This window comes from Xenopus laevis, chromosome 7L (genome assembly GCF_017654675.1).
Source record: "Xenopus laevis strain J_2021 chromosome 7L, Xenopus_laevis_v10.1, whole genome shotgun sequence".
Taxonomy (NCBI): domain Eukaryota; kingdom Metazoa; phylum Chordata; class Amphibia; order Anura; family Pipidae; genus Xenopus; species Xenopus laevis.
The window spans coordinates 106,158,335-106,185,048 of NC_054383.1; the positions used below are offsets into that span (position 1 = coordinate 106,158,335).

The 26,714-nt window shown below is 41.8% G+C and overlaps 2 protein-coding genes across 2 annotated transcripts in view; both read right to left on the reverse strand.

The window, feature by feature from the left end:
- The window catches only part of LOC121395595 (protein kinase C delta type-like), a 10,526-nt gene extending 5,376 nt beyond the window's left edge, over positions 1–5,150 (reverse strand). The window contains exon 1 of the mRNA XM_041569447.1: positions 5,047–5,150. The gene's annotated coding sequence lies outside the window, so the exon portion shown is untranslated. The remainder of the gene's footprint in view (positions 1–5,046) is intronic.
- A 13,985-nt stretch (positions 5,151–19,135) lies between these two features.
- Positions 19,136–25,631, reverse strand: LOC121395597 (protein kinase C delta type-like). The gene is made up of 9 exons (XM_041569448.1): positions 24,860–25,631; positions 24,045–24,151; positions 23,528–23,695; positions 23,170–23,261; positions 22,242–22,304; positions 21,509–21,647; positions 20,621–20,812; positions 20,041–20,169; positions 19,136–19,365 (listed from the first exon to the last, which is right to left on the reverse strand). The coding sequence occupies exons 1-9, from the start codon at positions 25,614–25,616 to the stop codon at positions 19,249–19,251; spliced, it is 1,764 nt and encodes a 587-aa protein (XP_041425382.1). The 5' UTR covers positions 25,617–25,631; the 3' UTR covers positions 19,136–19,248.
- Between the last annotated feature and the right edge of the window lie 1,083 nt (positions 25,632–26,714).

Below are 26,714 nucleotides of genomic sequence, written 5' to 3' on the forward strand. Positions count from 1 at the left end.
CAGAACAAGACCTTGGGTAAGTCAGCAAGCTATAAACATCAGGCAAACATATTATTTGCAGAAATCCTGTTAAAAAGACATCCCAGCAAGTTAGGGTAGATGGGCAGATAGATTCTATGGGGTCACTTCTTATTAGCAAGTTAGGGGAGAGATTAAGCACAAACGCTGTAACTGTGTTTTCTTACCTTCTAAGGGATCCTCTGGACTTCTTGATTTTTGATCCTTATTCACACGTTCACTGGTCTTTTCCAACTGACTTTTCTTTTCTTCTAACTGTAACTTTTCACTCTTCTCTATGGGGCTTTTCTCCTTGTCTTTTAATTCACTCCTTCTGCTTTTATTGCTCCCATCTTGACGGGTCTTCTTTTCCATGGGGTGTTTCTTCTGCTCTTCTAACTCATCTCCACTCCTTCTCCTTTTATTTCTCCCATCTTCACTGGTCTTCCTTTCCATGGGGCTTTTCTCCTTTTCTTTTACCTGTCCTTCACTCCTTCTCCTTTTACTGCCCCCATCTACACTGGTCTTTTTCATTTGACTTTTCTTCTGATCTTCTAACTCACCTTCACTTCTTCTATTATTGCTCCAATCTCCACTGTTCTTCCTTTGTATGGGGCTTTTCCTCTCTCCTATTTGTCCTTCACTCCTTCTCCTGCTACCATCTTCACTGGTCTTCTTTTTCACCAGGCTTTTCTTCTTGTCTTCTAAATCACCATCACCCCTTCTGTTATTGCTCCTATCTCCACTGGTCTTCCTTTCTTTAGGGCTTTTCTTCTTCTCTTCCAGCTCCCTTTCTCTCCTTCTCCTTTTACTGCCCCCATCTTCACTGGTTTTCTTTTTCACCAGGCTTTTCTTCTTCTCTTCTAGATCTCCATCACTCCATCTCCTTTTCTCGCCTTGTCCTTCCTCTTCCGAATTCCGACTCCTCTTCTTCCTCACCTCCATGTTAATCTCTCCTCCTATACTGGTTTTTTAAATTTTATTTAAGCTCTATCGCAATTTATACACTTCTATCGATCGCCACTCTCACTCCATGTCTCTTCTCCTCACTGTCCAAACGGCAGTTGGCCTGAACCAACTGGACAAGTAACTGAACTAGGTGAGTCATGTGACCACCAGCAGTGTCAAGCAGCAGGCAACATGGAGTGACATGCAAGCACTAGAGAGCCATTGGCACTACAGAGGACATTGCCATGGCACTACAGAGAAGGAAAACTTCTCTAAGAGCAAATGTTTAAAGTTGATTGGGAGTTATCAAGTTGAGAATATGATTTATTAGTAAAACCATTAAGGGGCAGAGCTGAAATCCCTGCAGTTCAGTCCACAAGGGTTATCAAATGGAACTGCTAACAGAGTTGTATTATATCTACACTGATTGATGCTAATTGTATCAGAGTTCCAGAACTGTGCTGAGATTCTGTGTTCACTTCAGCTCCTTCAGGGGAAATTGGAAGTTGCTGATTACCTCAACAATTCCCACATATTAGAAGTCTGGTGGCCATTATCTGGACAAACACCAAGTTGTTGCTTAGAGGAACTTCTATTTTAAATGGTGCCTATCTATGCTGCCAGATTTCCAAACCTTTTTGGAGGTTTTAGTGGGACGTATGTCTTTATTGAAGCATGACATGCTGACAATTATCTACATTCTCTATCTATAGACCCTTCTTCACCATTTCCATATTTCACTGCACTGCATTGTAAACTCCTAAATAGAAAGATTCATAGACACTGATAAATGTAACATGTCTATATATTTTTGCACTAATGTAAAAAAATAAAGGTCTAAACAGAAGCAAATTATTGTGAGTGCCATGTATAGGTGTCTCTGCTTTGTATTGCTTCTTCTTTTTCCCAGTTAATGTTAATGTGTAATATGGAAAACTGTATAGGGCAAATGTTATATAAATACTGCACCTCTTAGTAGCTAATATTATATATTATCCATCTGAAATGTGTGACCATTACTTTTTAACTGCATCAGGAAATTCCATGCATCCAATTCTCACATAGTAACATAGTAGATGAGGTTGAAAAGAAAAAAATGTGTCCATCAAGTGCAACATGCACAACTGTTATTGAATCCAGAGAAGGCAAAAAACAACCAATCTGAAGCCTCACCAATTTGCCCTGGGGGTGGGGGGATTCCTTCCCAACTCCCAGATGTCAGTTGGACCAGTCCCTGAATTAAGTTTGGATTAAGAGCTGTTTTCAGAAACCTTGTGTTTTATCCCTTGCTTAAAAGCCAAACAACACCTGTAGGGCACAGAACTGATGGAGAATGGCTGAAGTAAAGGATCATGGAGGTAGGAATGAGATGCAAGGAGGGCAGTGGATGAATACAAGCTACATACAAAAGCCATGCAGTGTTTCAGCACTGACTGCCCACTTAGCTCATGAAGCACACAAGAGGGCAATGTAATAATTATTAGTCTGCTAACCCATAAAAATGTTATTTGTGGGGAATTAAATAACTGCACTTTACATTGCTTTACTGTGCCAAATCCATTGCTGTTGTTGCATTATAGATGTACTCAAAAGAGCAAAAGTGGTCTTTGTTACTTGCAAAATCCAAGCTAAAGCAATAGAGAAAGAAATTTGGGGTCTGCATATCCCTTAATTTCCCTAGACAGCATGATAGAACGTTTAGGAGACATAAATTATCTCCTCTTCCATCTTGGGATCTCTGTAGGAAGTGTAAGGAAGACGGGAGACCAGGCAGAACCAACTTTGTTATGCCTTGAAGTTCCCCTGTCATTTTCATGCTTAGTCAGTACCATCTGAATGTACGATTGCAATAACCGAATGTAATTTTTATTATATGTTATAAGCACACACAAAAAAAAGCATAAAAACAACAAATAACTGTAACATAGACAGTAGGTTTATTTATAAAACTATACAATAAGCAATCATGTTACAATACATTTACAAACAATATAAAAATAAATATATTTATAAATATTTACCCAAAATTTAGATCTACCTACCGTCTACATACAGAAAGATATACAATTATGGGCTGCTGTATAGAACCACCTGCTACAGATTTTGCTATTTTGTACTGAAGCCACACAGAAAACCTGGTATAAATGATTGGCTGAGAGGGTATGCAGGGGCGGATATGTAAAACGTGGGTACAGAAATGTACATTGAGAAACATGCACCATAGAGAAATGATTTGGCTCAGACGTGCAAGGTGTTCCTTGCTTGCATCAGTTCTGTGTGCCTCTGGATTGCTTGACTTCTGTACTGGATTTGAGGTTGCCGAACCTCTACCATTGTGCACCAGACAGCATTGACTTACCTCACACAAGGGTGTGCGAGAGCCAGATTTCTCTTGGACAGGCTACTTACAGACAGAACGTGGCAAAATAAACATCTGGTTAGTATTTAAAAACCCATGACACTAATAATAACTATGGATGCACTGAATCCACTATTTTGGATTCGGCCACAGCCCAGAATCCTTCGCGAAAGATACGGCCGAATGCCGAACTGAATCCAAATCCTAATTTGCATATGCAAATTAGGTGTGGGAAGGGGAAACATTTTTTACTTTTGTTTTGTGACAAAAAGTCATGCAATTTCCCTCCCCACCCCTAATTTGCGTATGCAAATTAGGATTTGGTTGGGCCTGGCAGAAAGATTAGTCCGAATCCGAATCCTGCTGAAAAAGGTCGAATCCCTAACGGAATCCTGAATTCGGTGCATCCCTAATAATAACATTCTTAGAGGACAAACAGCAATTTTTGGGAACATTAGGACAAAATTGTTATATAAAATCCAGGAAAACAGTATTACTATCAAGGAAAGCATCAATTAAAATGCATTATAAATTGGTGGGACCACAACGAATTAACATAAAATGCAGGAAAACGTAAAACCAGGGTATGTAAAATTGAGGGTTCACTGTATATAAAATGACACCACAGCCGGGCCAAGGAGTTTGGGCTAGAGTCCTGCGCGGGTCCATTTTTTGGAACCCGCAACCTGCAATCCGCAACGCGGATCCGCAACCTGCATTCTTTCCCACTTGGACCAGCAACCCGACCCGCAAATACCTTATCCGCAACCCGGACCCGCTGACCATCAAGGATCAGGAAGTGCTGACGTTGTAAACCGAAAGTGAAATCATCGGAAGTAGGCGTGGTCAGAAAAACCGAAGTAAAACAGTAAGTACTGTCAGGGGCGATCAGTTGCTGCTGCCCCCCCCTCCCCCGGAAATTCGCTCTTAAAGTACCAGGAGCAGCATTTTTGCTGCCCCTGGTACCTAGTGGGGCGCTGCCGCCTGAGGCGACAGCCTCAACTCGCCTCCTTGGCGAAGCACCCCTGAGTACTGTCAATGTAAACCGGAAGTGACATCATTGGAAATAGACGGGAACAGAAAAAAGGAGTAAAAATCGCTAGTGAGAAGACCTGCGGCCCCGCAGAAACCGCTTCTATATCCCGCACCCAGAATTTCTGCTCGCAAAAACGCAGGGTACTGCAGGTTTTTGCGGGTAACCGACCCACTGCAGGGCTCTAGCTTGGGCACCCTGGACAAGGGTGGTGATGTAGGGGCCACACTTGTGACACTGCTGTAAATTTGTGCCATAAGAATTTAGGGAATTCATTTACAAAGGCACATGACACAAGCAAGAAACGTTGACTTGAAAAGGGGGTTGTGTATTTTATAAGAGCTGCTGTAGAGAGTCTCACCCTACAACACCCCACCACACAGGCACAATGTTATTAGGCAACATTTCCAAAGGTTGACATATATTTTAGGCAATTACATTCATGGCAGAGTAAATCCCCTGACCTATAATATATGTTTCACTACAAATCCAGTGAAATGATGGTATAACTCCTCCCCCACAATAGTAATGTAACTAAGAGCAGGACAAAATATTAGATACTACATGTTCATATAAACGTTAACTTCCCCTTTAAATTCTCCCCCTCTGTATGTTGTTCGTAGTAACATCTCTCTGCACTGCCCGGGGAGAAACGTTTGGTAATAAAGAGAGAGGCGGGATCTATTAGAGGAGCTGTGGAGCCTCTCACCCGGCCATTATCTCGCAGCGATCACTGAGTTCAGAAGCAGCAGCACCACAGAGCTCAGCAGCCCCATCCCGTAGTCTCACTGGGGGCGGGGTTAGGGGGGGACTGACCGAGAGACACGTCATAACAGTGCGCAGTTGTTTTCATTATACACGCAGGCCGAATAGGCGCGGCACGATCTATCCAATCAGAGGGCCACTGATGTGATAGCCTAATCTGATTGGGAGTTGGTAACGTTTAGTTTGTTGCTGGCGCGGGGAGGAGACGTGTGGGTTAGATGTGATGTGACAGGGACTGGAGATGTTGTACATCCCGGTTTTGAGGGCGCTTGGAACCAATTATGGGCCGTAGTTGAAGTCAACCTCTCCTTCCCCTGTTTATATTTACACAGCCAGTGGAGATTAATAAATGTATGAAGTGAAATGGCGCAGAGGCTGTTTATTAATAGTTTAAATGGGAAATATTTATTTCTTATAATCCTCTGGTTCCCTAATAGGGTTGCTAACTGGTATCTTTATTTTTTCCCAAGTTGGTTCTTTTTACCAGACATTCTGGTAACCCCATCCCTTACTCCAAAGTATAAACAGCTGCCACTCACAAATCCCACACACGGGCACATTACCAAAAGAATCTTTTATTCCAAAAACATGTCAGATGCAATTTTATGGGTGTAGGCTGTTCTGACTGGTTAAATAGTGTTCATTTACGTTATTCTATGACTGAACATGACTATAATTGTTATTTCATCTCTGTAACCTCAGACCAAGCCTGTGACTCTGTACTATAAACATATAATATTGTCACATATTGAGCCGTATATGATTTGTTAATAAAGGATGCTGTTTGTGGGATATTTAAGTGTCTGCTATATATTATATGGAGTATGGATTAACTCTGCTGTCAAACACTGCTTATATAATAAATGTGTCTCACAAGCGACTCCCCAGCTCCAGTGTCAAGGTAACACAACAGTTTATCTAAATTCTGCAGAATTGTGGGGGGTCAGAGTGATCAGACTTGTGTATGAGGCAGTTGGCCAGTGATCTCTTTGCTTTCTCCCACCATTTCTTATTGACTGTTATACATACCCCCCAACTGTCCCCGTTTTTTGCGGAACAGTCCCACCTTCAGCTGCCTGTCCCGCTGTCCCTGGTTGTGGGTTCAATATCCCGCTTCCCAGTGGCTCATGAGCTCTTCCTGTTTGTGCTTAGTGAAGTCTCGCGAGAAGAGACCACGCGTCCCTGACGCGCTAACGTTGCCTCCCTTAGGCGCCAGGGGCTCCGGCAGAAGTGGGGGTGGAAGGAGCAGGAGACAGAGAGGCCGCAGTCAGACAGGAGCGAGGAGTAGAGTTATGGCTCGGTGGGCGCTGTTGGTGCTGGAGGAATGCACTGCGGCCTGGGAGGTAAGGGGGATTGGGTGGAACGCAGAGTGGCGCGGCAGGTAATAGGGGATTGGGTGGAGCGGCACAGGGGTGCGGAAGCTGAGGTGACAGGGAAATAATACAGTGAGGCCTGCCATGGAAGAGGGGCTGGGCCTGAGCCTGCACTTGTTAGTGTTTCTTTCCCAACACAGGCCCGGACTTCGGTCCGAACCACTACTTTACATTCTTCCCACTAATCTCCACCCAAACCGCACTCCCTTATACTCTCTCCCCTCAGTACTTCAATCAGATCTTCAGGTATGCTGCAGCTTCTTGAGAGATCAGGAAACGCAAACTATAACTCCCAGCATTCCTCGCTGACTCCTACAAGGGGTTTAGCAGACACAGACAAGAATGTTACTGGCCACACTTCTGCCTGGATATGCCACTTCTTTATGTTACTACAGTGAAAGTTCTGGAGACTTAGTGCCTCAGCATTTCTGTCATGTCACTAGTTGCATCCCCAGTCCCTTAGCTTTGTTAGTTATTATCCTATTGGTTATACAGCACTATTTGCTTTTGGCAGAAAGTAAAATCCCTTAAAAAACCCTCCATATCTACCAACTGTCCCTTTTTTAGAGGGACAGTCCCTCTTGACAGTCGTATATTGTGTGATTGTTCTTGGCTATATGCAGATCTAACCCCCCTGTGTTGTACACAGTCTTTTGTGAAGGCTGGGGTCTGAGAAAACTTAGCTAATATCAGGGCTCCAGATAAAGACTTAGGAGACACATATAAAAAGTACACGCTCCCAAATAAGTGCTGCACATGGTGCTACTATAAAGCTAAAAGGTTCCCTCAAATGTGTGATTAATATGTGACTTTTACAATGAGTAATTCATTTAAATGTATAGGTTTTGTGGCTAATTGGGCTACTTTTGCACAAGCACAACCTTTAGCAGGTCACTACTGGGCTGTATACCTCCCAACTGTCCCGTTTTGAGCGGGACAGTCCCGCTATTAACAGCTCAACCCGCTGTCATGGATAAGTCCCGGGTTTCTCTTTGATCTGCTGTACTGAATAGCCAGAAACAGATACAAGGTTTCTAACTTAATTGTGTCTTGACAGACAGCCCAGAATACATACTTGACATACTTTTGTGACAGTTTGATAAGATAAGAACTTAGACTTACAGCTTAAAAGGCAATTCACCTTCATTTTGCAAAACTGTAATAACATAAAAACCACAGAAATGTGTTCAAACTTTCATAACCTGCCAAAGTATGTAAAATGAGCATGCTAAGTAGGGGGCGTGGCCACAAAAATGGGAGTGGCACAACTTTTGTCCCTCTTTTTATTTCCAAAATGTTGGGAGGTATGTGTTATACCTCTCAGCCACCGTACTTCTGTTTTGTGCTCTTAGCCTCCCTGTTACTAAACTGAATAATCCTCGTTTCCATCAAGGTTTTGACATCTTATATGACATTTAGTATAGAGATGCACGGAATCCACTATTTTAGGTTTCAGCCGAATCCCAAATCCTCTGTGTTTTGTCTGGATACCAAACCAAATCCGAACCCTAATTAGCTTATGTAAATTAGGGAAACAAGAAAAGAGAACCGCACCTGGTAAAACATTTTTTACTTCCTTGTTTGTATGATTAAAAAGGCAAGTTATTTTTCACATTCGGTGGCCAGGAACATGGATTTAACCAAATGAAAAAGGGCAAATCTTCACCGACTCCTGGATTCGCTGCATCCCTAATTACGTAGTTGGTTCATCCCATTTTATTTGTATGTATATCAACATCATTAAACAAACAAACATAAAAATGATGTCAAGGCAGTGGCGTAACTATAAACTCCGCAGCCACAAGGGGGCACATATTGAGGGGTCTGCTTCTTCTATAGTTCTAAAGAATTCCACTTTCCCCAGCCATTCTCTCACTGGTGTGTGGGGGACTAAAGCAGAAACTTCCAATTTGGAAGACTGAAGCTACACGGGTTATATCACCAGCAATTCACATTATTGCCTATGGGAAAGCTTTTACCGGAGATTAGAAAATTCACCAGTGTGACGCACTGGGCTGGCCCAGATCCACTTCTAAGTGGCGCAACCCCTCTTTGTCAGGGGTCGCGGTGAATTAAAAATTATACGCGTGCGCACTGATGTCACGCTGCACGCATACTTAGAAACCTGGCACCACGTGCTCCCATGGACAAATGCGACGCGGCACTCCGAAAAGGTGAAGGGGCCCTGGGGCAGTAGCCCTGGTGGGCCCCAAGCCCCCCAGTCCGACCCTGTTGTGACATAATTTCGTTACTTCGAACGGGTGCAGGTGTAACTTTGCTAGAGGAGGAGATAGACTCCCTTACACCTGGTAATTTGCTCCCTTACACATCTCGAAGTTGTGCTCTGGCGAAGGTACGTAACTACGCAAATTCACTAAGATCTGTATTTTACTGAACGTTATCTCTTGCGCTAGACTTGCTTTCGCCACCTCAGACCAGGCGAAGTGCAATAGAGTAGATAGGACTTCCTCAAAAAATAGTTTGTTTCGCTTGCCGCAGTAACGCTAATGCTACTTCACAAGCGTTCGGTGCCCTGGACGAAACTTTGGATTTTAGTGAATTAGCATTGTCCTGGCGAATCTAAATCTGATGAAGTGTTGCAATGTGAGCGAAGCGGACGCAAGCGCAAACTCAGTGAATCTGCGCTTAGTGTTTTGCCCAACTCTGTGCTATAGGGTGGGCGAGTCATACATTTCACTGGGCTGGAGTCTTTTGGTTCCTTACACTGTTACTAAATATACTACAATATATTATAGCAAATGTGGCACAACAGACACCCATTTAAAAACGTTCATGTATCTTAAAAGGGTTGTTCACCTTTAACTTAACTGTTAGTATGATATAGAGCATGATATTCTGAGACAATTTGTAATTAGCTTTTATTATTTGTGGTTTTTGAGTTATTTAGCTTTTTTTATTCAGCACCTCTCCAGTTTGCAATTTCAGCAATCCAATTGCTAAAGTCTAAATTACCCTATCAACTATGTATTGATCTGAATAAGAGCCTGGAATATGAACAGAAGAGGGCCTGAATAGAAGGATGAACAATAAAAAGTAGCAATAATACAGGCACAATTGCCTTACAATGCATTTTTTCTCGGCGGAGTTACAATAAGAAGCAGGGGCATATTTATATTTAAAATAATTTGCACAATTGATTCAATGACCACAAACAACAGTTTCTTTTTATCACATGAACTTTATTTATATCACTATGAATTTCTCACATGAATTGAATCGATACATTTTCCAGTTTTGTTTTTTTACTTTTGTCCACACAAATGACTTTTGATTTCTAAATATTAGATTGTGTGACTGCAATAACTCTTCTGGCGGTTCGTTTCTTTCTGGACATTTTGTTACAAACTCTTGATATTAATAATTGTGGTTTAGTTTTTCTCCGTGGAAAGAAACGCAATCACGAATTTGAAAAAAAACCAAACCAGCACCGTTGACTTGCACCTGCGCAGTACAGGTATGGGATCCGTTATCTGGAAACCCATTATCCAGAAAGCTTTCAGTTACGGAAATGCTGTCTCCCATAGACTCTATTTTAAATGATTTCTCTTTTCTCTGCAATAATGAAACAGTAGCTTGTACTTGATCCGAACTAAGATATAATTAACCCTTATTGGAAGCAAAACCAGCCTATTGGGTTCATTTAGGGGCAGATTTATCAAGGGTTGAATAATAAATTAGAATTTTCGAGTTTTCACATTGAAATTTTAACCCACCTATTCTAATGTAAATTTGAATAGCTCTAGTGCTGGGGCAGGAGATATAACACAAAGCTCACACAACTGCAGAGATGTGACACCAGTATCACAATTGTACAGTGGCTACCTCCACTCACCTCCCAACTAAAAGATAAACCCTATGTTATAGGGTGCATTAACCAACATGTATGTGCATGTGTATGTACCCCAATCAATTTCTGTCTATGTGTATTTGTTCCCAAATGCTTCCCACATGGCAAGATACAAAATGTGTTTTATGGTAGATTCAGATCCATCAAGCTCAAGCATCAGATCATCACAAACAAAATCAAACAGGTTCATGTAATCCAGTTATGAGTGTTGAATGTGTTTATTTCAATTATTTTTATTTGCTCATTGGTACAATATCTAGCCTCCAAACTTCTATTGTGAAAGGTGCAGGGTGATTAATGCCGTGCAGATGCTTAAACAATGTCACAGTTGTGCCTCTTACCTTTTGGATGGTTATACTTGGAAACACCTGTGGGGAGATGGATAACTATATTGTTATCATCATCCTTTATTGACAACATGCAGAAATAATCTGCAGCCTTTTACAGAGATTATACATCATTTTCATCAGTCCCTTCCCCAACGGAGCTTACAATCTAAGGTCACAATCAAATCTATTGCATTCACACAGACAAGCATCAGTTTTCAAGTTAAACACCCTCCTAAGGGTTAGAGCTTGTTGTGCAGCCTCCGAGCAGCAATAAGCACAGTGCTCCCTGGTTACGATCTGCTGCAGCTGTGCTGTAAAGCCCTGTTACTCATAAATATATATATGGGTTGAGTGCAGAGGAATCTTGTATTTGTCTATATGTATTTTGTGGTCACACCCTCATTGCACCCCCGCCTAATGATTTTAAAAACTAGTGGTGAGCACAACTTTCCCTTGTTTGTTATAGTTCTACAAGAGCAGTGACCAGCTCCATGTTGTAGCTCCCACCCTCTCCAACTATAGTCAGGTGATCCCACTGGTGTCTAATAAAAGGGCAGCCAAGTTTGGGAGTTTTACTTTGAAAGCAGCTAGTAAGTTGCAGGTAAAATGTATTCGTCCCTTTTATAAAATGTATAATTAAACCATAGAATTCTTAATGAATCAGATGAAAATTGAGCATAGGACTGGCCAATATATTTAAGACAGCGACATTTTGTGCATACTGCTACTAAAAAATGCCTTACCCTTTAAACAAAACAGGGATTGTTTGTCCATATATTGCAATATATTTAAGCTGGCCAACTACGTCAAAGTCATCCCATATCTGGCCAGTCCTACGCTTAATTTTCATCTGATTCATTAAGAATTCTATTGCTTCATTATACATTTTACAAAGGGACTAGGTTTTACCTGCAACTTACTAGCTGCTTTCAAAGTAAACCTCCATACTTGGCTGCCCTTTTATTAGACACCAGTGGGATCACCTGACTATAGCTGGGTTTTAAAAAATAGTGGTGAGCACAACTTTCCTTTATTTGTTATAGTTTATACAGGAGCAGTGACCAGCTCCATGTTGTAGCTCCCACCCTTCCCAGCTATAGTCAGGTTGTAAGTTGTAGGTAAAACCTAGTCCCTTTGTAAAATGTATAATGAAGCAATAGAATTCTTAATGAATCAGATGAAAATTAAGCATAGGACTGGCCAGATATGGGATGACTTTGACGTAGTTGGCCAGCTTAAATATATTGCAATATATGGACAAACAATCCCTGTTTTGTTTAAAGGGTAAGGCATTTTTTAGTAGCAGTATGCACAAAATGTCGCTGTCTTAAATATATTGATAATGGGTTGAGTGCAGAGGACTCTTGTAGTTGACTATATGTATTTTGTGGTCACAGCCTCATTGCACCCCCGCCTAATGGTTTTAAAAAATAGTGGTGAGCACAACTTTCCTTTTTTGTTATATATATATATATATATATATATATATATATATATATATATATATATATATATATATATATATATATTTTCCTTCCACCACTTCCACCATGAAAACTGAAAAGTATAGATCAGAATCACTCATGAACACTGCACAAAGCTGGAATATACTTACCCCAAAATAATTAAAGATGATCTTGCTGGGGGGGCGTGGCTGGACGGGCAACTGTGAGGACGCACCTCAAGGTACTCCCAGGGCTCCAACCCGCAAAATTCTACTCTAAGTCCCCTAATACGGCTAACACCTACCCACAGAGGTGCTCCATTGTACCGGGGTGCGTCCGTCATCTGTTGCAGGCACCAAAACCTGCCTGGTGCGCGTGGAGCCGGAGATCCGGTCGGGGCCTAGCGGCGCGTGTGAAGCCGTGGCCTCACGTACTTGCAGACCCCTTCTGAGGCCCGACCGGAAGTGCGGTCCCCGCAGCAAGCTCCTGGGTGACTCAGCGGAACGCACCAGCAATAACACAGCGGTGCACAGAGGAAGTGGGTGTGAGTGATTTTGGAGCCCTGGGGGCCCTCTCAAACAGTCTACAGGAATATTAAGGGCTGCAGATCCAGCATCCTGAGCTGCAGTCTATAGTTGAAAACAGCTAAGCACACACATACTATAGAGTGCTCTGCAATTGTTGTCCCGCCCTGCATATATAATAGCAAAGAGTTAAATAAATGCTCCATTCTGCGCTATAAACGCTGTTGCTGCTGCACTCTGTGCTATAAGTGTTGTTACTGCTGCAGCCTCTGTGTCCAGTTCAGCCGGCTTTAGACTGTACAAGTGATTGAACTGGATATTTAAAGCTGCTGGATATTTAATTAATCTACTACTATGGCTGATATGCTTGAGATGCAACACGTTACATTCCCAACTACACAGATGTAACATGATATTTATGCACGGGGTGCTGTACCTGTGAACTTTTTCCACCTGAACTATTGCACTAGGACGCGGTAGTCCCAGGGTCCAAATTGTCTCACATTTGACACAACGCTAGTCTGATAACTGCAACATTACCGTATCTTACCCCCACTGAGCGTTGTTATGAAGAAAAACGCACAAAAGCTCAAGGCTGATGCGGCCGCACGCCTGGAGCAATATGCCCGTAAAAATGGCCATGAGATCGCTGGCTCTTCTTCTCCAACTCCCAGTTCATCCCCTCCACTCCGGAATACTCCGGACCGGGAAGTAACCTCAGGTGTTCTTAAGACTCCATCTCCTGCAGATCTTATGGCCGCCATCCTGCAATGCCAATCCACGCTAACTTCAACTTTTGCATCTAAGATTGAGGAACTGAAAGTGGACCTTTCTCTAATTAAACAGGACATGCAAAATATGCGGGAACGCACTGGTGCATTAGAGGAACGAGTGAGTGGGGTAGAGGATCGTACGGCTACTCTGCCACGAGACCTAGGCCAAATCAAGTTGCAGCTCCAATCTGTCACTGAACGTTTGGATGACCTTGAAAACAGACAGCGTCGTTCAAATGTTCGAATCTTGGGTCTCCCTGAAAGAAGCGACGGCTCCCAACCGGAAATATTTACTGAAAAGTGGCTTAAAGATCTATTGGGCCAAGACATATTCTCCCCACAATTTGTAGTTGAACGTGCACATAGGGTGCCTCTGAGAATCCTACCCCCTGGTGCACCACCGCGGGCGTTTCTAATTAAACTACTTAACTATAGAGATAGAGATGCTGCCCTGCGAGAAGCCAGAAAGAAAGGTGAATTAAAGTACGAAGGTGCTCGGATTTCCCTGTACCCTGACTATTCAACTACAGTGCAAAAGAAACGAAGCTCCTATATGGGAGTTAAACGTAAGCTTCGAGACCTTGGCCTGGAGTATGCCATGTTATACCCTGCTAAACTAAAGGTGACAGATGGTGGCAGGGCCCATTTTTTTGACCAACCGGAGCAGGCTCTTGACTGGCTGGAACGGAGGCGGGTGGCCCCTGGGAGCCCTCTGCGAGAACAACGCTAACGATCGATTTTGGAAAAGTAAAATTTGCTGGATTTCTGCAGACATTATAAGTTTATTGTCATCCACTTCATTATCAGAAATCACATGCTTGAAAGGCGCATTTACTCCATTCTTACACTGGATTACAATACTTTGTGACAGCTCACCAACCTGGGATCTAGAGCTAGCTCAATTTCACTCTCTTATATACCCCAGTTAGTTGGCTGACCACTGGAATATGACTATGTCACTTTCAGGTACTCTTTGCTGGATAGCTCTGCTAAGAGAGGGCAGGTGATTTTTGTTCTATATTGGTTTTTTTTCCCAGTTAATTTTGCGGATCCAGAGTTGGTGCAATAGACTCTGTGCAGCACCCCTATATAACTGTTCTACTTTTGCTTGATTCCCTTGCTATTCCCCTGTTGGGTTCAACTTGTTCTGGGAACATGTGTCTCCGGACTATGTGGAGGATGCCGGGTGGGAAGGGTATTGTTGGGGTTCAACTGTTTTCTCTTTTGGTCCTTTCTCTTCTCTTAAATTAGTGATATCGGAGCTGATTCACCCGGACCAGACAGGCTTCATGCCCTCTAAGGCCACAGACATTAATATCAGGCGTTTGTATACCAATATCTCTACTCAACATGATAACTCGGGATCTAGAATTGTGGTGTCACTAGACACGGCAAAAGCTTTTGACACAGTCCAATGGCAGTTCCTTCGGGAAGCTTTAGCCCGGTATAAATTCGGCCCTAAATTTCTAAAGTCGGTACGGTTGCTTTACGCTCGCCCTCGAGCTAGGATTATAGTGAATGGGAGGTTAACCGAGAGTGTATCCTTAGAGAGAGGCACGCGCCAAGGGTGTCCACTTTCCCCAATGCTCTTCGCTCTGGCTATTGAACCGTTGGCCATACATATACGGGCGAATGAAGGGATACAAGGGTTGAGACTGAGGAATGTTACTGAAAAAATATCGCTGTATGCTGATGATATGCTGCTGTACTTGGCAAATTCACACCAGGCTCTGGAAACTCTCCTTATAGCTGTGTCTGAATTTGGTCGATACTCTGGTCTTAACATCAACCATTCTAAATCGGTCATCTTCCCGATAGACCCTCTCCCCCCAGGCACCCCTGGCTATATATCACGTCTCCAGGTGGTGACCTCATTTAAATATTTAGGGGTAACAATACATAAAGAGCTAGATAGATATGAACAATTAAACCTATACCCGATAGTGCAGGCACTAACTAACAGAGTTGGTATATGGCAGGACTTACCCCTTCCCCTCCCAGGTAGAATTAATATATTTAAAATGATTTTTCTCCCTAAATTTTTGTATGCATTACACAATTCCCCTATCACTCCGAGGACGTCCTGGTTTACAGGGGTGGATAAAATCATTAGGGGCTTCTTATGGGCAGGAAGCCACCCACGCCTAAGCATGAAAATATTGCAAACTTCTTTGTCTAATGGGGGACTAGCCTTACCTAACCTCAAAGCTTATTTTCTTGCAGCTCAGCTAGTCTATGTCCATTGGTGGGTGGTCCCCGATATGAATAACCCAGCAGTTCTATTGGAAGCCTCTATAGTTGGTTCACTTGAAGCCCTATCTAAACTTCCATACCGAGGCGCCTCTTCTTTTTGCCCTACCACACCCTCTATGGTCACTGTAGTTCAAGCTTTTCAGAAAGCCTTGAAGGTGGTCCAGGGTCCATCTGAAGTTTGGTCTCCTAGGACCCCAATATGGGGCAATAATCATCTTCCCCACTTTCATGAGCTACAAGACATAGCTAGATGGGCTCAGCTGGGAGTTAAAACCTTACGTGACATTGTGAATGGTGGTGAATGTAAAACATATGACTTACTGAGGCAGGAGATACACCCTTCCCCTAGTATGTTTTTCAGGTATCTGCAGTTGCGTCATGCCTTTAACATTCAATTTCCCGCTAGGCCCATAAGGGTGGTTGAAACTAACCTGGAGACCTACCTCCATAGACAAGACCTGACTAAACCACTCTCTTGGTTCTATACTATTTTGTTGACTGCAGGTCCTTCACCCCTGGAAAAATCTAAGACCAAATGGCAGAGAGACATTCCTGAGTTGGATGATGAGAAGTGGTCTGATGCTCTCAAAATGGTCCCAAATATTTCCATCTCAATGAGAGATAGATACATCCAGATAAAGTTTTTAAACAGAGTGTACCTGACTCCGTACCGTTTAGCGAAAATATACGATAATGTGTCAGATTTGTGCCCTAAGTGCAGGGATGAGATAGGCACCCTGTTCCATGTGTTTTGGTCATGCCCGGTGATACAGAGATTCTGGAGTAAGGTGCTGCAATTCTTGGATGAAAAATTAGCACTCCCACATATTCGTTCCCCGGAACTCTGCTTACTAGGACTGTCTGGTGATGTTCCACTACGTTTCTATTCCAGACTCTGCTATTTACAACTTCTCTACTACGCCAAGAAAGCCATTCTTATGCACTGGAAGTCCTTGGACCCCCCCTCATTGCAATATTGGCGAAAGTTGGTAAATGACTCTCTTCCAAGTCAGAAATTGACATACTTAGCCAGGGGGTGCCCAGAGAAATTTGATGCCATTTGGGGTACCTGGTTGAATTTACAGTAGTTTGTAGAAATGAGTGTTATTATGAATAGCCGAAATGACTGCCTCTGCCTCACGTTTTTTCTTCTCTTTTCTTTTTCTTTCTCTGTTTATTGTTGTTAAAACTGCAAAATAAAAACTTTTAAAAAAAAAAAGATGTTCTTGCTGCAAAAGTCAGTGCTACAAAATATTAAGCAGTAGGAGGTGAAGGCACTTTGTATAATATAAATAATAAGATGTTAGAATCAAGTCTCACAAGTGGTTGAATTAGCACATGGTTACCCATGTGAGCAGTAACGCCACGTCAAGGCTTCAACTCTTGTTACTGTCCATTCACACATCTATTGCAGCAAATGGCTCACCCTATCACTTGCTGCAATAGTTTCCTCTCTGGTCCTGCATGGAGTGACATAAACTGTCATGGGACCTTTCCTCTTCAGCAAATACTGAGAGGTATCTGACTAGTCACACACACACACATCATTGGCTTTTACATATTTAGATTTACTTTTACTCAAACATATTTAGATTTAGTTTAACATTTTGATTTTTAGTTTTAGATGATATATACACAGTACTGATACAGGAATCATGATGAACCTATTTAGCTGACTACATATGACTATGGAAAGAATAGGGTTGTTCCTAGTTGGCATTTTGGGTCATACACCTCTGTCCAGTCTGTTTATGAACCTTTCCCCCATCCTTGAGCTGACCTGCAATTTATTCTAAATATGGACCTGGGTTTTTTGGACTAGTTGTTACAACAGAGCCAATATTCACATTCACACACACATATCTCACACAACCATACAACATTCCTACACATTCCAGAATATCACACATGCTATAATTATTAAGTTCTTCTTTTAGTAGCCTCTTCAAGAACCCTGCTCCCCTCTAACTAATGGTTTATAAAAGTCAACCTGGGACATCCCTATTTAATTTAGTTTTTGGCATGCCTTTTCTGTTTTGGGGGGATTGTATTTAGGTTATATTTATATTTTAATGGGCAATTATTTGCAATTAAATACATTTAGATGATCCAGAGGAAGGCAAAAAACCCCCTTGTGAGGCGGTCTCCAATCTGCCTCAGAAGGGGAAAAAAATTCCTTCCTGACTCCAAAATGGCAATCGGACATGTCCCTGGATCGACAGTAGCCTTGTAAAGGAAATACAATGCCACATAGGGAGTGTACGGGTTCAATTCTATTGCTCCCGTATTGGCATGCCATTAATGAAGTACCAGGTTATAAAAATAACCTGATACTGGTGACTGATTCCTTGAAAGGGAGAACAGGTCATTTCCAATACAGAAATGCTTGCGCATTCCAAAAGGGAATTCAACTTAGTGTTCTCCTGTTCAAGGAATGGGTGAGCATTGCAAATAGCTAATTCAACTGATGCACACACACACACACTCTCTCTCACACACACAGACACACACACACTCTCTCTCACACACACAGACACACACACACTCACTCTCTCTCACACACACAGACACACACACACTCACACATACACACACACACTCACTCTCACACATACACACACTCACTCTCACACATACACACACACACTCACTCTAACACATACACACACTCACTTTCACACATACACACACACTCACTCTAACACACACACACTCACTCTCACACACAGACACACACTCACTCTCACACATACACACACACACTCACTCTAACACATACACACACTCACTCTCACACATACACACACACACTCACTCTCACACATACACACACTCACTTTCACACATACATACTCACTCTCACACATACTCACTCTAACACATACACACACTCACTTTCACACATACACACACACTCACTCTAACACACGCACACACACTCACTCTCACACACAGACACACACACACTCACTCTAACACATACACACACTCACTCTCACACATACACACACACTCACTCTCAAACACACACACACACATATATACAATGGTAAGGTGGTAACAAGAAACCCCTATATAATCAGGTCTCCAGGGGGTATACTTACCACTACTTACCATTAGGGAGCTCAGCGGCTGCTGAGTGATAACAACCCGCCCTACCTTCCCTAAAAGAAAATGATTTTAGATGTATTTTAAGAAAAGTTTCTATAGAGCATATGTTTTCTTTTCTACCTTATTCTAGATGCTTGCCTGTCAATAGTTATCTAATATCTATTATCCTGTCAATAAACTATTGTATAACATTTTATCTAAAGACCTAAAACCAGCCTAATCTTTTACATTACTCTACACTGTTTCATTTTATCTAACATTTATACTCACGATGGTTAACTCTTCCGTTCTTTCTTTTTCTCCTCTCCAAGTCAAAGCCAGGGATCCCGTGTGGTGGCGACATTGATGGCAGACGCAGGTGGATGAGTTGTTGAGAGGTGCAGCTTGCCATAGAGGGTATGATGTCAATTGGCCCAGGTTGTTGCTATGTCCAGGCAGTATTGATGTTTTCCCATATTAGAACCAATGCCTTACTCCTGCCAACTCCAGCTGGGATCCACGTGGGAGAAATCTGCCAAGTTGGTTTCCTCGTTCCGAATTTGAGAGGAGAATGTCAGCGGGATTTCAGTGAAGTCATCTGCTGATGGCTATATGAAAGGAAACAAGGTGCTTCTTACATACTTTATTTCACTCAAGATAAGTCGTAACTTAATATGTGGCTTTAATTATCTGTAAAAAGTGATTACTGGATTCAGATATTAATGCCCAGAAAAATGAGAAGCAGGGAAAAGTTAAAATCATACTGTCACTATCCACCAAAACCCAACAACTTTATTTTGGAAATAAAATTACAAAAAGACTATGAAGATTTTCATTCATCCAGGTCATGGTATATCTAGTATGGGTAAATCTAAAAAACAACTGGACTTGCTGAGTAATCATTGAAGAGCTGAAGAAGCTGCTCGGATGAGTAGTGAAATATCTTCAACTCAGCAAGTCCAGTTGTTTTTTAGATTTACCTATACTAGATATAACATTACAAAAAGTTTCTGAGGGCCAAGGAATGAGCTATTGAAAAAGGTAACTGTTAATAAATGAATAAGGGACCCATTAACCTCACTATGGACACAGGATTATCTGTCCTTGTTACAGTGATTACCACAGTGGAGGTTTGGGTGAAGTCTGAAGGTGAATTGTGTTTTATCAGTCTTGGATACTACTAGAACTTTGGGAAAGTTACTGTTAGCAATATGTTTTATTATCTAAGTGAAGCCCAATGTGTGAGAGTGGGTGGATGTATCATATATAACACATATATTTACCATTCCTGGCTGGAAAGGGGTCTTCACTCTCCGGTTCTCCAGCTCTTCCCACTTCACTGTGCTGTAGAAAGCGTGCTCCCTGATGTTTCCGTTGACACCGATCCGCTGATTCTCATCCATCTCCAAAAGCTAAAAAGAAACATGAACATGAATTCTAATATTGCAGGTGCTATGTCATGTAACTCCTAGCACTAATATATATATATATATATATATATATATATATATATATATATATATATATATATATATATATATATATATATATATATATATATATATATATATTTATTATACTATACTAATTGATCTGTAATTCTTCTTTGGGTGATATTAACAGGCCCGGATTTGTAGAGAGGCCACCAAGGCCCGGGCCTAGGGTGGCAGGATTTTAGGGGGCGGCATGCTGCCCAACCACACCCACAATGATTCAGAAACACTGGGGATGCGCATGAGATACAATAGTTTTTTTTAATTTCCTGTGCGCCAATCCCCATTGCTCTGGAGAAAAAGATGAATGATGATGAAGGATGAAAATCTGAGGGGTGTCTGCTATGTAAATCTGGCTCTGGATATTTACCTTTGGCAGGAGGTCCAGCATTTCCTTGCTCATATAATATGGGTAATACGGCGTATTCTTCTTTATTGCAAAGAATTGCCTTAGAATACTGCCTGATGGTGAAAATGGCAAGCTGCCCGTGGCCATTTGGTACATGGTAATCCCAAAAGACCACCAATCCACGCCTGCGTTATACTCTGCCTTTGATAGAACCTATGAAATAAAATGATTACAGAGAAAACATGAGTCATGAACTTGATAGGGTACTTGCAGAATACTAAATAACATGTTATTTCCATATTAAATTGCAGATGGATTACATTTAACTTCTGTATTACTATTAATTAATATATTAATAATATTAATTAATATTAAATGAGCACAGATCAAATACGTGTGGTATTATCAGAGATGCTGTTCTCATTTAAATGGGTTGTTTTTCACATTCAGGTCAACTCTTAGTATGTTATAAAACGTCACATTCTTAGCAACCTTTGCATTGGTCTTTGTTTTTTATCTTTTACAATTTTTCAATTATTTGCCTTTCTTTCCAGTATTCAGATGGGGGTTAATTACCCCTTCAGCCAAAATCATCCTGCAGTGTAAGGCTACAGTTTTGTTGTTACTGAAACTTTTATTATTTATATCTATATTCAGGCCCATTTATTTTAATTTTCCAGTCTCTCATTCAATTCAGCACCTGGTAGCTAAGTTAAATTGAGCCCTAGCAACCGGATAGCTGCTGGAACTCCAAAATAGAGAGCAGCTGAACAAAAAGCTAAATCATTCAAAATGAAGACCAATTGCAAATTGTCTCAGAATATTACTCTATGCATGAGACTAAAGGTTAATTTATAGGTGAACAACACCTTTAGATGCTATGTTTGTATTTTAAATGTTTGTTGTCACCTCTGGTGCGCGGTATCCAGGGGTTCCTATTACTCCGTTGGTCCTTGTCTGGTCGAAGATGTTCTCTGCCGCGAGGCCAAAGTCGCAGATCTTGATATGGCCGTATCTGTCCACCAACACGTTGTCAGGTTTCAGGTCACTGTAGGATAAGCATTAGGAGAAAGTTACATAAGTAACAGTTCTTGGGACCAAAATTGCCATCCACTGCCCCTATAAGTAGGCTGCTATCAGAGTGGGGATCCTGCAGGGGGGGCATAGTAACAGAGAACCCAAAGAAATGTGAAGGTACAATTCATAGAATAAAAAAGATATTGGACCTGCAGAGGGAATTAGTAGCGTTTGGGTGGGGATGTTGACGTGTTTGAGCAGAACGGAGTGTGTGTTCTGTAAAATATTCTACATTCTTTTAATTGGGGCCATGTTCTACTTTGTTGGATTTGCCCACCTCCCACAGGGGTGAGGGGCCAACCTGGCAGTGGGATAAAAACCTGGGCTTATATAGGGGAGTTCTATGTAGTATGGGGGTCCCATGACTTCAAACGGCACCCTTCAGTCTGACTGTGTAAGTGCTTTCTTGTATTGGCTAATTTAAAAAGGAGTTGGGAGAGATGAGTAGTTACTATGGGAAATGCTTGCCTACAGCACATGTAGTGGTGACAGTCCATCATCACTCAGTGAATCTATGTGTCAGAAAGCACATAGAGACAACACAATATACTGAGAATTTACTCACCGATGAATGATGCCCTTAGAGTGCAGGAACTGGAGGGCAACCACCATCTCCGCTGTGTAGAACCTTTTACAAAAAGAAAATCATCATCGTTCTTATATCACATTCATTACATAGGATTTGTTACAGTTAACTATAGAGTTGCCTCGGAGTGTTCTCTGTGCTTGCATCTGATGCAAATATCTAAGTGTAACATACAAAAGGGTGCAGAACACGTCTTACTGACAGCACAGGCAAACATGCTACATATGTAACTTGTTATGGGAACAATTTCAGCCCATTGAAGTGTCCAGCGTTTACCACTAATAAAAGAGCTCTAGTGACACTGTCCCAGAGAAAATCCATTAAAGTGATCCAGCTGCAATTCCTTAAAAACTTTTTTCTTATTAATAAGGTTAAACCAAAGAAATGAAAAATGGGCCATTGGTTGGGGCGGCTGGGAGGGGTGATATTGTAAGTCTATGGCATCTTTTAGCAACTCCTTTGGCATTGGCCAGAATCTCAAGATTGCCAGTCTGGGCCTGACAATATGCAGCAGAACACAATTCAAAAGTGGGCAGCTTAAACAGAGGAATAAGCACTATATAGACCTTTGGAATATGTACCCCAATTTCTCTGTAATAACAATTAATATAATTCAGGTACAAAGCAGCCCTGTACTTATCTATGGCAAGGGTACAGGGCCAGGCTGCATCTTGCACCCACTTAACTAGAGCACCTGAATGAAACACAAGTTAGGGTGCAGGAAAGGGGACACTGCTACTCAAGCTTGTCCCTCAGTAATACACTGCTGCCATTGTGGAGAACAAAGACCTATTAAGGACTAAGAGGTAGGCAGTGAGCAAAGTATGAAAAACACAGTGGGCTGCACCTATTCTTTCCAGTTTGCTCCCTATCCCATGTACTGTAAATGGGCCCTAATGTCACTTACATGATTCTTGCCATTGGCAGATTTCCTTTGCGAAGAATCATTTGCATTAAAGATTTCCCGCTGGCATACTCCAGGACGAAGAAGGATTCCAGCTGTTAAAGAGAGAATAGAAGAAGGTGAGACCTAGAACATCCAGCCTCCCACCCAAAAACTTTAAAACTGTCTGAATAGAAGTGGTAATGTGAATAAGTGGAAAGCAACATCTTGGCGCTCCATGGAGATATAGAAACAGCCATGTATGAGGAGCAAATGAGACCCCACCGCATAGTTTGCCTAACGCTGGTCTAATCATGCTAAAAGGTCATTTAAATGCTAGATTCCCTTTAAAGAGATGATATGCAATTAATAGCAGTATTACCTCTGATTGAAAAGCTGCGTAGGAATGACATAAAAATGTGCTTCCTCTAGCGACCGACAGCACTCGGGCCTCCTTCATCATGATGTTGAAGTTGTTCTTGTCTGGACTTTTCTGCATGATCTTTACTGCTACCAGTTGCTTCTTCGGTGTAAAGGAAGCCAACATCACCTAATAACAAAGGGCAAATATAAGAGATGACATGGTGCATGGTAAAGGTAAACGCTTAACACTGAGAGGGTAAAATGAAAACGTTATTTGTTTTCACTTTAAACCATAGGTGGAGAATAATGAAGATTTCAGGAGGTTTAGTCTCCCCAATTAATTAGAAAGTGTCTTCCAGTGATTCCTTCCCCAACGTAAATGTCGCGTTTTATATCTCCACTTTATAATGATATTCTAAGAACTGTATTTACAAAACAGTGAGTAATAATACTAAACTACTTTATTCTCGCCTATGTTTTCTGCTTCCCTATGATTTATACCAAGAGAAATCATTCCTGGGAAGCCTTTCACTTACCCGGCCAAAGCCTCCTTTTCCCAGCTCTGAATAAAACCTGTAGTTCTTAATATCCAGGGGGACAGGTCTGCTGATATCCACACAGAGTTTCTTCGCTGCGCTTCCACCTAGGAAAAAAAACTCCATTAGTACCTTGTATTACAAATAACCTGTACATAGCATATATTAATAAACCCATCAGCAAGCACAAGGCAGGGCTCGTTAATATGAGGCAGCACAAGGGGACTGGAGAGGGGACACCTACACCTATGTGCCTCCCCAGATGGCCCCCATGAATACATCTCCCAGAAAACTTAAACCCTTGATTATATATTGAGAAATGCTGGAAGCCTGGGTTTCTGACATATTGACACAGCAGACCATTAGTGATAGTGATGTTCATCAGAATCAATCAGTAATTAGATTTGAACAGTTACATACAAGGTAGAAGATGAAAGCAGATCTGATTGGTTGACACTGGCATCATCGCTGATAATACTTATTTCCTATACTATAGAAAACCAGCCCTGATTGGTTGATACTGGCAACATCACTGGTGATTTTTATTTTCCCTTATAGTAAACCAGCCCTAGTTTCATACCAAGATTAAAAAAAGAAGAAGAAAGAATGAATGAATAAAAAGATGGGTAATTTTTAATCAGAACAAGACCTTGGGTAAATCAGCAAGCTATAAACATCAGGCAAACATATTAATTACAGAAATCCTGATAAAAAGACATCCCTACAAGTTAGGGCAGATAAATCCTATGGGGCCACTTGTTATTAGCAAGTTAGGGGAGAGATTAAGCACAAAAGCTGCAACTGTGTTTTCTTACCTTCTAAGGGATCCTCTGGACTTCTTGATTTTTGATCCTTATTCACACCTTCACTGGTCTTTTCCAACTGACTTTTCTTTTCTTCTAACTGTAACTTTTCACTCTTCTCTATGGGGCTTTTCTCCTTGTCTTTTAATTCACTCCTCCTGCTTTTATTGCTCCCATCTTGACGGGTCTTCTTTTCCATGGGGTGTTTCGTCTGCTCTTCTAACTCATCTCCACTCCTTCTCCTTTTATTTCTCCCATCTTCACTGGTCTTCCTTTCCATGGGGCTTTTCTCCTTTTCTTTTACCTGTCCTTCACTCCTTCTCCTTTTACTGCCCCCATCTTCACTGATCTTTTTCATTTGACTTTTCTTCTGATCTTCTAACTCACCTTCACTCCTTCTATAATTGCTCCAATCTCCACAGTTCTTCCTTTGTATGGGGATTTTCCTCTCTTCTATCTGTCCTTCACTCCTTCTCCTGTCCCCATCTTCACTGGTCTTCTTTTTCACCAGGCTTTTCTTCTTGTCTTCTAAATCACCATCTCGCCTTCTGCTATTGCTCCTATCTCCACTGGTCTTCCTTTCTTTAGGGCTTTTCTTCTTCTCTTCCAGCTCCCTTTCTCTCCTTCTCCTTTTACTGCCCCCATCTTCACTGGTTTTCTTTTTCACCAGGCATTTCTTCTTCTCTTCTAAATCTCCATCACTCCATCTCCTTTTCTCGCCTTGTCCTTCCTCCTCCGAATTCCGACTCCTCTTCTTCCTCACCTCCATGTTAATCTCTCCTCCTATACTGTTTTTTTAAATCTTATTTAAGCTCTATCACAATTTATCCACTTCTATCGATCGCCACTCTCACTCCATGTCTCTACTCCTCACTGTCCAAAAGGCAGTTGGCCTGAACCAACTGAACAATTAACTGAACTAGGTGAGTCATGTGACCACCAGCAGTGTCATGCAGCAGGCAACATGGAGTGACATGCAAGCACTAGAGAGCCATTGGCACTACAGAGGACATTGCTATGGCACTACAGAGAAGGAAAACTTCTCTAAGAGCAAATGCTTAGAGTTGGTACAAGGGTTATCAAATGGAACTGCTAACAGAGTTGTATTATATCTACACTGATTGATGCTAATTGTATCAAGAGTTCCAGAACTGTGCTGAGATTCTGTGTTCACTTCAGCTCCTTCAGGGGAAATTGGAAGTTGCTGATTACCTCAACAGTTCCCACATATTAGTAGTCTGGTGGCCATTATCTGGACAAACACCAAGTTGTTGCTTAGAGGAACTTCTATTTTAAATGGTGCCTATCTATGCTGCCAGAATTCCAATGTGGAAAACTGTATAGGGCAAATGCTATATAAATACAGCACCTTACATACATCCAATTCTCACATAGTTACATAGTAGATGAGGTTGAAAAGAAAAAATGTGTCCATCAAGTGCAACATGCACAACTGCTAGTGAATCCAGAGACGGCAAAAAAAAACTACCAATCTGAAGCCCTGGGGCTGGGGGAATTCCTTCCTGACTCCCAGATGTCAGTTGGACCAGTCCCTGAATTAACTTTGGATCAATAACTGTTTTCAGAAATCTTGTGTTTTATCCCTTGCTTAAAAGTCATCTAACACCTGTAGGCATGGCCGCCATTAGAAATCATGGGGCCCCATACAACAAAATTTGTTGCCCCCTGGGCCCCACCCAACCCCGGCCCACAAGCCCTAACTACCCGGCCCACAAGCCCCACCCCAGATCCCGTCCACACCACAGTTAAAAGACCACACAGACATCAGCGCTTAAAAAGGTAACCCCCCCACACAAGTTATAAAAAGCTATTGATGGTTAGGGCACCCTTATAAGTTAAAAAAACT